General features: G+C 33.0%; 1 protein-coding gene across 1 annotated transcript in view; it reads left to right on the forward strand.

The window, feature by feature from the left end:
* Abcb7 (ATP binding cassette subfamily B member 7) overlaps window positions 1–13862 on the forward strand; it is a 104406-nt gene that overhangs the window by 82226 nt on the left and 8318 nt on the right. The window contains exons 9-15 of the mRNA XM_027922961.3: window positions 874–1048; window positions 1914–2071; window positions 2636–2799; window positions 2956–3085; window positions 6836–7007; window positions 9434–9537; window positions 11729–11836. Of these exons, the coding sequence (XP_027778762.1) occupies window positions 874–1048; window positions 1914–2071; window positions 2636–2799; window positions 2956–3085; window positions 6836–7007; window positions 9434–9537; window positions 11729–11836 (1011 nt within the window). The remainder of the gene's footprint in view (window positions 1–873; window positions 1049–1913; window positions 2072–2635; window positions 2800–2955; window positions 3086–6835; window positions 7008–9433; window positions 9538–11728; window positions 11837–13862) is intronic.

Here is a 13862-nt window from a genome sequence, read left to right on the forward strand (position 1 = left end):
TACTTTCCTCTGCCTTTCATACTGCACCAAGATTTGTTCTGCCATTTAATTTAATAGGTGCTATAAGTGAGAGCTTTGTGTTAGGATAAGGATAGGAGCTCTAGGTTATGGAATAATACTAAGTTTTTCTTCTGTTTTAGACATTGCCCTTTATTTTTACCTGTTTTTATTTAGCAGCATCAGAATTTTACTTTCTGAATTAATTATAATGATCATAAATATATTGTTAACATCTTGATTCAGAATGAACATTAAGATAATTAGCTGGCATGTAAGTGCTTAACCCTTTTTGTATCTCTTAGGGTTCCTAGCATAGTGATTTTCATTAATTCTTTCATTTATTTGTTCATTTTTCCATTTAACAAATAGTTACTGAATTCCCCTTATATGTAAAGCATTATGATAAGTGCTGTATAGGAGAGGGTAGTAAAAAATGATTATCGCGTAATCCCTTCCCTCCCAGAATTTTATGATATACCAAAAGTAGAAGAGTTAAAGTAAGCATGCAGATGACGAACAGAAAGACATAATTTGTAGCAAAGGGAACTGCCAATTCTGAGTCTCAGAGGATCTGGGGCAGGTTTCCTGAAGGAAGTGTCATTGATCTAAATAAATTTAGATCTGGGTTCACATTAGGTATGCATTCAGTAAATGTTTACTGGATGAATTTTATGAACTTTTATAATATAACCTATCATAGAAAACTGCAGGAGTACCATAGTCCAGTGTATCGAAAGTAAGTTTGTAAAATAAAGTCTGTAGTACAAGATTGTATCCAGATATGAAGTCAGGTGGAACCTATACTAATCACTTAAAAAAAGAATACATACCTGTTATACTTGTCCATAGTTACTGTTTCTATGTATTTTGCAGTATTTTAATAATGAAAAATATGAAGCACAGAGATATGATGGATTTTTGAAGACATATGAGACTGCTTCATTGAAAAGTACCTCTACTCTGGCTATGCTGAACTTTGGCCAAAGTGCTATTTTCAGTGTTGGCTTAACAGCTATAATGGTGCTTGCCAGTCAGGGAATTGTGGCAGGTAATGCATCTGTGGTTATCACATTTTATAGACTATATAAAACTTAACTTTTGTAACTAAGATTAATGAAAAGAATGTGTATATTAGTCTTAGTGTTCAATAAAGTACTTTAGCACTTTTGTAATGGTTTCCTTTTTGTATCAGAATGTGTGTTCTCGATTGATCATCTCTTCTTTTTGTTTAGCACTGGCTCTCTCATTGATTGGGATTACTGTTTCTACATTTTATGGGTCTACAACCTGAATCTTTGAGGAGCAAGTTTATTTTAGTGTTCAGTATTTCTGGTTTCACTTATAGGCCTGGAAATCAAAGTCATTAGTTCAGTGTTTAGTCCAAAGGATTAAAAGGGAAAAACATCTTGCTTTTAGAATTACCATAACCTTATAATCTTTTATTAATATTTTCATTTCTATAACTTCAAAAGTAATATGTCTGTACCTCTTTTGTGTAACCCCCCTCAATTAGAATTCATTCATGGTGAAATTAATATGAGATTTAATATTCTCAGTCATGATATATCCATTAGTTTCAATTTTTGAATGTATACTACAAAGAAACAATCACTTATGTTTTAGAGAAGAAAGTTTTTTTAACCTTCCATTTCTATCATTAATTAAACCATTTTTTGTGTGTCTTATAGTGTGTAGATGGACTTTCCCATTGCACTTAATATATACCAAGTTCCTGGTATTATCTGAATCATGGATTTGAATGCTTTGAAATTGAAACAGCCTAAGAGTTGTTGATTATATATATTTTACACTGGATTTCATATTAATAGCTATAAAATTCTCTTTAAACTGGGAAAGTTTATGACTCTCATCTAAAATATCTTTTTTTTTCCTTCTGCCGTTTGCATATTAAGGTACCCTTACTGTTGGAGATCTAGTAATGGTGAATGGACTGCTTTTTCAGCTTTCATTACCCCTTAACTTTCTGGGAACTGTATATAGAGAGACTAGACAAGCACTCATAGATATGAACACCTTGTTTACTCTACTCAAGGTAGACACCCGAATTAAAGTAAGTAATCTATTTAGTACCTTTTCAAAAATATATGAGCATCATCTCATTATTATTGGATTATTCTAGGGGAATACTCTTATCATGTTAGCAAACTAATTTCTCTCTTGCAAGAATTGGGGCTGTCAAGTGTACTAAGAGATTGTTATAGATTTCATTTCTATGTTTAAAAACAATGTTAGGAAAAAATTTTATACCTAGAAACTAAAACTTATTAAATTATTCATACTTATACTGGATTTATATTTGCTAATAATGCTGCAGAATATATGATTGCCTCTCCTCACATCCTTCAGCCCTTTACTTCCCTGCTAACCCTCCCCCACCCCCTGCAAAAGTTGTCCAGCAGCCAAACCATTCATGAATTTTTTTTTAACCTTAGCAGTGAGGAGTAAAAAACACAAATCTTTAAAAGCATGCTTGGAAGTGCTCTAATTCCACTTTCATAAACCTTCTTCCCCATTATTTTCCTTTTATCTCTCTGTTAAAAAAAATATCGGTATAGCTGTACTCTAAGGTAGTATGTAAAGTGTTGTTTTTTTTTTTTTTCCTCTTCCCTGTTAGGACAAAGCGATGGCATCTCCCCTTCAGATCACCCCACAGACAGCTACGGTGGCCTTTGATAATGTGCATTTTGAATATATTGAAGGACAGAAAGTCCTTAGTGGAGTATCTTTTGAAGTCCCTGCAGGAAAGAAAGTGGCCATTGTAGGAGGTAGTGGGTCAGGGTGGGTAATTTAGTTATTTATAAAATTCTTCATTACTGATTGAAAATTCTGAATGTGATTTTATTCTTATCCTAATGAATTGATTACTGTGGTTTAAAATTAGGGTTTCCTGATGCCAATAGAAGCTAAATGACCTCTCCTTGTCTCCAATTTCAGGAAAAGCACAATAGTGAGGCTGTTGTTTCGCTTCTATGAACCTCAAAAAGGTAGCATTTATCTTGCTGGTCAAAATATACAAGATGTAAGCCTGGAAAGCCTTCGGAGGGCAGTGGGAGTAGTACCACAGGTACTTAAAAACAGAAAAATACAATTTTTGGAAGATTTATTGGGTTGATGGTTATGTAAACTATAATAATTTGAATCTGAGGAGTCAGCATATGCTAATTAAGTGGGGAGTGTTAGGCCCTACAGTTCAACTTCTTTTTTAAAAAATTTTATTAGTGCATTAAAGTTACACAAATATTGGGGTTCATTTTGACATCATTATACAAGCATGAAATATAATTTGCTCCAATTTAGTCCCCAGTACCTCCCTTTCCTCCTTCCTTCCCTGTTTCTTTTCTTGTATTCTACCGTTCTTCTATTTATTTATAGTGTTTAAAAATTAGTTCATTATAAATCTACATAAAGCCAAAATTCACCATGGTATATTCAAATGTACATAGGACAGTTTAGTCAGTTTTATTCTACCATCCTCACTTTTCCAATCCCTCCTCTCTTCCCCTCAAACTCGTTCCTCTACTCCACTGATCCCTCTTCTATTTTCATGAAATTTCCTCCATTTTTCCCCTTATTTTGGTCTGGGTTCTGCATTTGAGAGAAAACATTCAAACCTTGATTTTTTGAGTCAGGTTTATTTCACTTAGCATGATAATCTCCAGTTGCAACTACTTACCAGGAATTGCCACAGTTCTTTCTTCTTTATGGCTGAGTAGAACTCCATTTTGTGTGTGTGTGTGTGTGTGTGTGTGTGTACCACATTTTCTTTATCCATTCATCTGTTCACCAGTATCTGGGCTGGTCTCATAACTTGGCTATTGTCAGTTGTGCTGCTATAAAGATGGGTTTAGTTGTATCTTATAGTATGCTGATTTTAGGTCTTTGGGATAAATATTGAGGAATGAGATAGGTGGGTCATGTGGTGATTCCATTCTTAGTTGGAATCACCATTCTTAGTTGTGAGGAATCTTCCTACTGCTTTCCAAAGTAGTTATACTAACCCTCCGACAATGTATGAATGCACCTTTTCCCCCTACATTCTCCACAGTATTTATTTGTGTTCTTGATAATTACCATTCTGACTAGATAAGTTGAAATCTTAGTGTAGTTTGTATTTGCATTTTCCTGATTGCTAGGGATATTGAACATTATTCATATATTTGTTGGCTATTTGTGTTTCTTCTTTGAAGAGATGTCTGTTGAAATATATTGCCCATTTATTGATTGGATTTTTTTGATGTTGAGCTTTTTGAGTTTTTAATTTATTCTGGATAGTAATCCCCCAAGAAGCAGGTGACAAAGATCTTCTGTCATTCTGTAGGATCTTTCTACAGGTGAACTTCTGTTACCAAAAAGAACATTTAACAAAAGCATAGGAAAAAAAAACTTGAATGGGATATCTGCATGATGGAAAATTACTAAGCCCTAGAATGATGGCATAATAGAATGGCACAGAATAAAGTCAAGCTGACCTAGATTCTAATGCCACCTTTAAACCTCATTAGTTCTATAACCCTGAATCTCAGTTTCCTCATCTCTAAAGTAAGGATACCTTTTATCTTACAGGATAGGATTATTGTTACACATTAGAGATAGTATATGTAAAGTACCAAGCACAATATCTATCACAAGATTGTTCAGCAAATGAAAACTATTATTATAATTTTGAACAGCTTTTAATATAATGAATTTATAATTACAGAGCAGTTCAACTGCCAGTTTGCATCATGTCTTGAACACTACTGCCCTTAGTACCAAGCACATTGCCTGACCCATAGTAAGCATTTAATAAATATTTGCTGAGTGACTTTGTGAGAAAATAAATTCAAAATAATACCTGAAAAGACAAAAAAATAGATAAATTTAAAAGGATGTGAGATTTTTCTGATGTTGAAAGCACATAGAGAGACTTGGGGATTAGTTGCAGCTAGCAATTATCATAAAGTTGATTCCTGAAACTGGAATAAAATCCCTGAGAGAACAGATCAAAATATGGAAAAGAGGGAGGGGATAAACTGTAAGAAAGTGATTAGAGTAGGATATGTATCTTGTAAAAAGTCCCCAAGTAATCTAACACAGGACAGGCTTTTCTGTCCTCTCTTTTAATGATAATTCCAGATTTTAAGTGAGTATAAGTCACTTAGGGAGATGATTGAAATTTCACTTCTTCACACACCCTAGTTGTGATTCTAGAGGGCATTTTGGGGCCCAGAAACCTGCATTTTTTAATATGTATCCTATGTGATTCTGATAAATGGTATGTAGACCTGCTGAGAAACACTGTTTGTCAAGTGATCTGGATTCTGGACTAACTATATAGGGCTCAATATTCTCATTCATATAACTAAATTCCTGCCATTCTCTTGGGCTATTTAATGTTTACCCTCATTCTTTTGAGGAATAAAATACTTCATTCACAAAAGAAAAAATATACTGTCAATAAACAAAAGAAAAGTTACTTATTCTAATAAGAGGCTTTATACATGTAAATTAAATGAATAATGTTTTTTTTTTACCTATTAGATTAACAAGGATTTTGAAATTCATAACATTCAGTTTGTATAAACTGCAGAAATATAAGTAGTGGTATAACGGGAACAGTAGGAGGGAGGAGAGAAGAGAAGGGGGAAGTACTGGGGCCTGAATTAGAGAAAATTATATAGATAATAAAATGGTTACTGTAGTGAAGTAACATCTCACATAGTTACTCATTTATTGTATGTGGCAAGAGCAGGTGAAATCTCATTTAGCAAGTCATGAAAAAAAGTCCAATAGTTAATTAATATTTTTTTACCTTTATTTTCTGTTTTCAGATTTTTAGTATTTGTTAACTTTTTCAGAATATAGTACTTTGTATATATACAATTTTGGACTTTTTGGATACCATCCCAATATGAGAACTTTTTTATTGTCAAATAATATTGTTATTATTTGAAATAATATCTGAAATTCTGAGTGTGATTTTGATGTCAAAGAAGATTTTAATTGTATATCCTGGTTCATGTGAACTAATGGCATCATTTTATTTCACCTTAGTAACTATAGCCTTTCACCTATTTGAAGACTGAAAGAAAAATGTGAGATGAATGTTCACTTTAAGTAAATTAGTGTTACTTAATATATTACACATATGTGTAAAAAATTCTTTTTTTCTGCATTTCAAGTCCAGTGTCAAAGCTTCCTAGAAATATAGAAAAACATATTCAACCTCATTAGTAATTAAGGAAGTGCTCATTTAAACAGCATTCTACCTCTAGAAATAGCAGCAACTTAAAATTAATATGCAAGATTGCTAAAGATATGGGGATTTGACAACCTCATACTCTATTGATTAAAGTATACTCAGATGCACAGTCATATATATAATGATGCTTTATTCCAACATTATAGCCACAGTTATTTATTAATCACATTAATGTCAATCAATAGGAAAATAGATAAATTATGGTATGTCCATTGTCTAAAATATACAATTAGTAAAAAGAATGAAGTAGGCTTCTTTTATTAACTTGTAAAATCTCCAGGATATGTTAAGTGGAAAACCCATTTGAAAAATAATAAGTACAGGATGGCCCCACTTGTTTTGGGGGGAAAACCATATATATTTAGGCTTACAAATGCATTTTTTAAAAATCTGAAATTATATGTAACAAACTGCTCATGGTGATAGTTCTGAAAAGGGAAATGGAATTTTAGAGTTGGGGTGATAAAAGGGGCTGTCATATTTTATTCTTTATGCCTTTATATCTATATAATTGTTCAAATTCTTTTGGAATGAATATAAATATATGTGTGTCTGTATGTAAATCTGCTTCAGGATGCTGTCCTCTTCCATAATACTATTTACTACAACCTTTTATATGGAAACATCAATGCTTCACCTGAGGAAGTATATGCAGTGGCAAAATTAGCTGGACTTCATGATGCAATTCTTCGAATGCCACATGGATATGACACCCAAGTAGGGGAACGAGGACTCAAGCTTTCAGGTGATCAGTGATTTTAGAGCTGCCTCCCACTTGTATACTCCTTTCAAACTTATTTATCAGAACCACTTATATGCTACATCTCTACATTTATTCTTTGTTCTAGTTTAGCTTATGGAGGAAATGTATAGATTAGGGGCAAAGCAAGGCAGAAATAAAGAATCTCTTGCATGAATCTTAGTGAATTCCCATTCCTCTTCATTACAAACCAACTTCATTTAGTAGGTGCATACTATGTGAAAGTTACTATGCTGAATGATTTGAGGGTTAAAAATATGAAAAACAAACAAGCCTGTTGTCATGGAGTTAGCAATCTATTGGAAAGTTTTAATGTAGGTTTAGAAAATTTTAAGAGAAGCTTATTTTCAAGTGAAATTAGATTGTGGTAATTTGGTCATAACTTGGTAGTATAATATGCTTTTATCATTCTAATTCACCTTTATACTTAGCCATTGCTCTTAATCAAGTCGTTTTCAATTAACTAGCCCATCCTCAAGTTATGGGTCCATTTATCAAATTGTAATGATCCCCAATTTACCATGTAATATAGATTAGCCTTCTCAGTACTTGATTTTGCCTCAGCCAGCTATGCCACATTCTGTTTTCTAATATTTTTTGCCCTCTACATGCCTTTGGAGGTAGCAATAGCTAAAGAAAACTTATTCTTACTTATTTTATATTGCCTTAAACCAAACTCCTTAAAATGAGCAATGTATTGCTTAATATCTAGCTAATAATTGGGAATAAACAGGCTTTTCTTCTCCTAGTTTTAAAATACTATTGAATAGAATTAAAACTAAGTTGATTTTCTTGAAATTTGAAAGGCATGTCAAAACTAGTTCTTCTTAGAAACTACTTCTTTGAGGAGCTTTCTGCTACTGAATTGATAGGTGGGCAGGTAGATAATTCTGGTATGGAACCTGCTTTGATAGGAGAATTTTGATCTTATGAAATAGGGATAGCATGAATATAAACTTAACCAATATTAGACATAAGGATATCAAATATAATAATCATTGAAAAAGTAAAAAATAAAATAATACTTAATGGACCAGATAATCGACCAGGAGAGTTTGTTCCTAATGTTACTAAAGTGGAAAAATGCAAGTATTTTTCAGACTGATAATTTAATATGTAATGGAAAAGAAAAGCCAAAAGGGGACATATCAATAAAGCTCTATGTTTTCTACTTCCAACTGTATTTTTTAAAAATATATATATGTATACATATTTTTAGTTGAAGTTGGACACAATACCTTTATTTTATTTATTTTTATATGGTCCTGAGGATCGAACCTAGCACCTCGCACATGCTAGATGAGTGCTCTACCACTGAGCCACAACCCCAGCCGCCCCCAACTGTATTTTTATATAACAGTAATGACTTTAGACCTAGAGGAATCCCAGTGATCGAAGAAAGGTTTTTTTTTAATATTTCACTAAATATGTTCACTACTTAAGACAAATATTTTCTAAATATTTATTTCTGTGAATAAATGTGGGCTTCTATATTGTGATAAGAGGAATATTGGACTGGGAATCAAATCAGGTCTAGTCTAGATTCGCTAAAACTTGCTTTGTGACCTTGAACAAATCACATAATCTTTTGGGCTTTTGTTTCCTTTTAGTTTTAAAAAATATGTTATGCTAGATACCTATAACTAATAACTAAGTGGAAATAAGAGATATATAGTATATACCCTTAATTTTGAAGAATAAATAGTATTCTATCAAAAACATCCTTGAGAATACTGGCTGAATGGAACTTGTTTATGTCAAGGCATCAATTTATATTCATAGTTTCATGTTTTCAAGTTTTCAGGTTTTTTTGAGGGGGCAGTGTACTGGGGATTGAACTCAGGGGCACTTGACCAGTGAGCCACATCCCCATCCCTATGTTATATTTTATTTAGAGACAGGGTCTCACTGAGTTGCTTAGTGCCTCGCTGTGGCTGAGGCTGGCTTTGAACTTACAATTCTCCTGCCTCAGCCTCCCGAGCCACTGGGATCAGGTGTGCACCACCATGCCTGACTAAGTTTTCAGATCCAATTTGTGTTTGGCTTTGTTGGTTCTCTAATATTGAATTTTTTTCTTTCTGAGATTGGTATTCATTGAGAAGTATTTATATTATAAACAACATATAATGAGCATGTTTTTGGTGAGAAGAACAATTACAGAATTCAAGTTGTTAGGCTCCCTACTCATTCTTGCTCTTATGCCTGCTACATAGTCAAATTTCAGTATTTATGTTCAAGGAAATATAGTTTGGTAAAGGATATCATACATATTATATCATACACAATAAGATGAAAAATAATCAGGAGCATAGTTGAATATTGATGATATTATTTGATGGTCATAACCAATAGGAATACTAGCAACATAAAATATTTCTGTGCTTTCTTAAATTAAAATTTTTCTTCATCAGGAGGAGAAAAGCAAAGAGTAGCAATTGCAAGAGCCATTTTGAAGGACCCCCCAATCATTGTCTATGATGAAGCCACTTCATCATTAGATTCAATTACTGAAGAGGTAAATGATAATGAAAATATATAGCTCTTTAATGTTTAACATTTTTCCTTATAAGTTTTAACAGGATGACTGCATTTCTTTGTAGTTTAAATGATCTTCAAGTGGAGGTACCATAAAGCAAAATGCCTAGCCCTTTCCCCCATGTAGGAGGTGTTGATGGTTAGAATGCCATTTCACATCAAACTAGCTATCACATTAAGTTTATTTGCAAACATGTCTCATTTTGGAATTATGTGACACCTTATAATGATGTTGTATTACCCTTGCACCTTGCAAAGTTGTACAAATTGCCTAATGTGCTGAACAGAAGAGGATTTTTGTTTCTCTCCTACTGCCACTTAGTACTTACTAATGTAAGTCATGTAAGTGATTGTGACACTTGTGATACAGTGCTCACCAGAAAGCCTTTCAATTCTTATAGATCAACTCATTGAGGTGCAAGTCAGGTACACACAACCTTCAGCACTGGTATCAATTTATACTCATTTCACAGGAAATATTTTAAACACCAAGATATTGTGGCACTGATGTTACGATACTACCCCAGCAACTACATTACACTTTGTAAAATCTTTATATTCACACTTAAGTCTCAACAGCAATGATAATTTCATTAACAAATCCCCTTAATCTAGAACTGAAGATAGGCAGATTTTGTCAGTTGCCTCCATCAACAGTGGTTGATGCAGATGAAATCATTATCATCTACCTTCTAATTTAGTACTTAGTATTAACCTAGTGTTGAAGGATAGCTCTACTTTCAGATTTATAGGCTGTATGATGCAATATTTGCTTAGGGAGTTACATTTTAGGACACATTATTAAATAAGCAGCATGTTTAAAGCAATTTAATTCTGAAGTGAACTGGTTAGCATGGGGATTTATATTTTTGTTGTTGTTCTTGTTGTTTTTTGTCTATATAGTGCTAGTGATTGAACCCAGGGCTTCACATACGTTAGGCAAGTACTGTACCACACAGCTACATCCCTGGCCCTTTTAACTTTAAGACAGAGTTCCACTAAATTGCCTAAGATGACCTCAAACTTGTGATCCCTTCTGCCTCACCTCCAAAATAGATGGGACTACAGTTATGCACTACTGCACCCAGCTGATTTGTTATATTTAAAGTGAACCTTAACTTGGACCAAATCCCATTTATTTGAGTAGGAACCTGCTTATGAGAACTTTACACTGAAAAATGGGTCATACTACCACAAATTAAAAGTGTCTTTATGGGAATCACTTAGTTTTATTATGTCATAGAATATAACCCTTTAAGAGTTTACAGAGAACCCCCCGCAAAGGGAAAGAGTTACCAGAAGATTGGGAAATTTGAATAAGCCTTTATAAAAGGTCCAGAGCACTCTATAGGATGTCAGAGTTTAAATTCTTAAGGATAAAAATTGCAGTTTTTCTTAGTATTGGCCCTGTACTTGATTTTTGGTCTGCCTTAGTAAAATACGGGTCTTCTTTTTTGTGTAGCCACCTGCTGTCAATAATTTTATACCTTTAATAAAGAAAATGTTTAGAAGTAGCTGTAGGAAACCAGTGGCACATCCCCACCAGCTACACTGCTATTTCCATCTGGCCAGCTGTACTTAGACCCAGGTTTCCAATTTTACAGTCAACAAACAAAAATGTATTTTTCAGACTGCATTAAGATTTCCTCAAGTTAAAAATACACGGATGTCTTTATCTCCCCTTCTGTCCTCTGAGTTTCAACTAAGGAAGAACCTAATATTCCTGTACTCTTCAAGTCTCCCTGTCTTTCCCTGGTTGATTTAAAATTTTGATGTGTCCTATCATTTGAGAGCCTCCTCATTTTAGTTTTGTTCTTGTTGACAAACATATTTGGCTATGCTCCTGATGTCACTGGAGTTGCTGATTGTTTGTTTAGTTTTTAAGTAAAGGAAATATCTACCTTTCCCCAGACTTTGTGTTTTACAGAAATGTCACCTATCTTAATAATTTTTCCCATTACTATGTAGTTGTATTTACTTTTCCTTTCTGCTTGATTTTCTCTTCCTCTTTTAAAATTAGAGATCAGTTATTTGGTTCTGGTATAAAACTTGCATCATAAAATATTAATTGACATTTTATATGTTCCATTAAGAGATATATGATTATTTTCATTTACAGTTACCTAATGGGTTGATTTTTTTCCATCTGACTCTTCTTGTCAAACTTGCAGACTATTCTTGGTGCCATGAGGGATGTGGTCAGACATAGAACTTCTGTTTTCATTGCACATAGATTGTCAACAGTGGTTGATGCAGATGAAATCATTGTTTTGGACCAGGTAAGAGATTAAATGTTAGTATTCAAAGAGCATTGGGGATTGTTATTGATACAAGAAACAAATATTGTTTCTAATAATATATAGAGAGTTTATGTTCTTTGGATGAGATTGAATACCCATGGGGTTCTGATTTTAGCCTTTTTTGTAGGAAAGAATGCATGTCATTTCCAAGAAGGAGTAAACTCTATTAACTCTCTCTTTGTTAAAGCACTAAAAGCAAAAATTTGATAAAGAAAGCATTAAATCTTCAGATAGAAGCAGGTTTTCAAGGGTGTATATGTAAAAGAATTTTTCTTTTTTTTTAAACATCCCATTTTCTTTTTTTAAAAAACCATTGTTTTTTAAAAAAATATCTTTATTTTATTTTATTTTTATGTGGTGTTGAGGATCGAACCGAGCACCCCGCGCATGCCAGGCGAGCACACTACTGCTTGAGCCACATCCCCAGCCCCATAAATGAATTTTTCTACATTAGTTTTTGCTCCGAGTAGAAGCTTTGCTCTATGCCTTTGCTATGATATGTATTTTAATTTTTCTAGCACAGCTCGTACCCTTGATGTCTAAAAGATAATAAAGTAAACTGGTGATTTTTCAAACATGATCATTTTTATTTTGTTTTTTCTTATGGAGAAGATAAGAAAATAGGCAGCTTTATCTCCTTTGAAGGAATTACTTACTATACAAGTGTCCTGAACAAATCAGAGTATCACTAGTGTGATTGATAAATTTTAAAATTTGTAATATTTTCTTTTTCTCCTTTCTGTAAGGACCTCTTCTCCCCAACTCTTAGTACTTGATTATGTCTAACATTGTTCAGTTTTCCATATCATATTCAGCCTTTTCTATGATTATTTTCCCTTCTAGTAACTTCTAGGAAATTAAAATTTTGAAAGCCTATTCACTGAGAGTTAACAGAGAAAAAAAGTATTATGTGCTTTCTGCATATTGAGTTATTGGAAGGTAATTTTTCAGTCCCCTAAAACTTTTTATATGGTGCTCAGTGCTGTGGTGTATATACTATTTATTTTCTATGTGAATTTTATACTTGTGACTTTAGGCCTTTCTGTTACTTAGTTTATAAATGTTTATATTCATTAGAAAATAAACTGATTTTTCTAGTATTATTATACCAGAATGTCTTAAATGGAAAATATTTAAATATACCATCTCATATCATTGGCATTCAAGAATCTGAAATATAATCTGGTGATTTTTTTAAACTGGGGAATGATATTGACCAAATTATTTTTTGAAATCTGGGTTTTGTGCTTATTAGTAAGCTTTCCAATTATAGGCGGTCATATAGTTAGAGCCTCCCCTTACAAATAGAAAATGATCAAGTACTTTAACAGTCATGGACTTGGTCTATCTCATGCCATGAGGATTACAGTGTGTATTCATTTATATCATAATGTTGCCAGTGGTTTTTAGATTATAATTGGAACTAATTTATTAATGAACATAGCACCTAGATCTAAAATCTCCTTATGTTGATAATTTGATGGTTCTACAGTTGCTTGATTATAAAGATAACAGATTTTCATTTTCTAGTGAAACTAATGTGACCTTTATTTCAGTTGGTTGTTGGTCAACTCATGTGTTCTGTCAGTAGTCTCTTAGAATATGTGTGTTAAGATGGCATATCTAAGGGATATTTAGTTAAACATAGAAGATTAGACATATTTGTTTATCTCTTCTCTCTCCAATCATACTAAAACAAACATAAAGGAGTAAAATAAGTATAAACCCACAAGCACTAATATACTAAGAGAGGAAATTATAGTGAACAAAAGACATCAGCAAATGTGGGGAAGATGTTAAGTAGATAGAGAGATTAGCACAGTTGATATATTTGAATATTATGTGCCAAAATGGAGAGGAAATCAATAAAAAGCAACTTGGTAAATGTTGTAGACCCCTGAAAACATTCAGTAATTGGAGCCACCCAGGTATTGTGCAAAGGCATAAGATTGATATAACAAAATTAAATGTATATAGAATAAATAGTGTTTCCAGGGCGCTTCCT

This window comes from Marmota flaviventris, chromosome X (genome assembly GCF_047511675.1).
Source record: "Marmota flaviventris isolate mMarFla1 chromosome X, mMarFla1.hap1, whole genome shotgun sequence".
Lineage (NCBI taxonomy): Eukaryota > Metazoa > Chordata > Mammalia > Rodentia > Sciuridae > Marmota > Marmota flaviventris.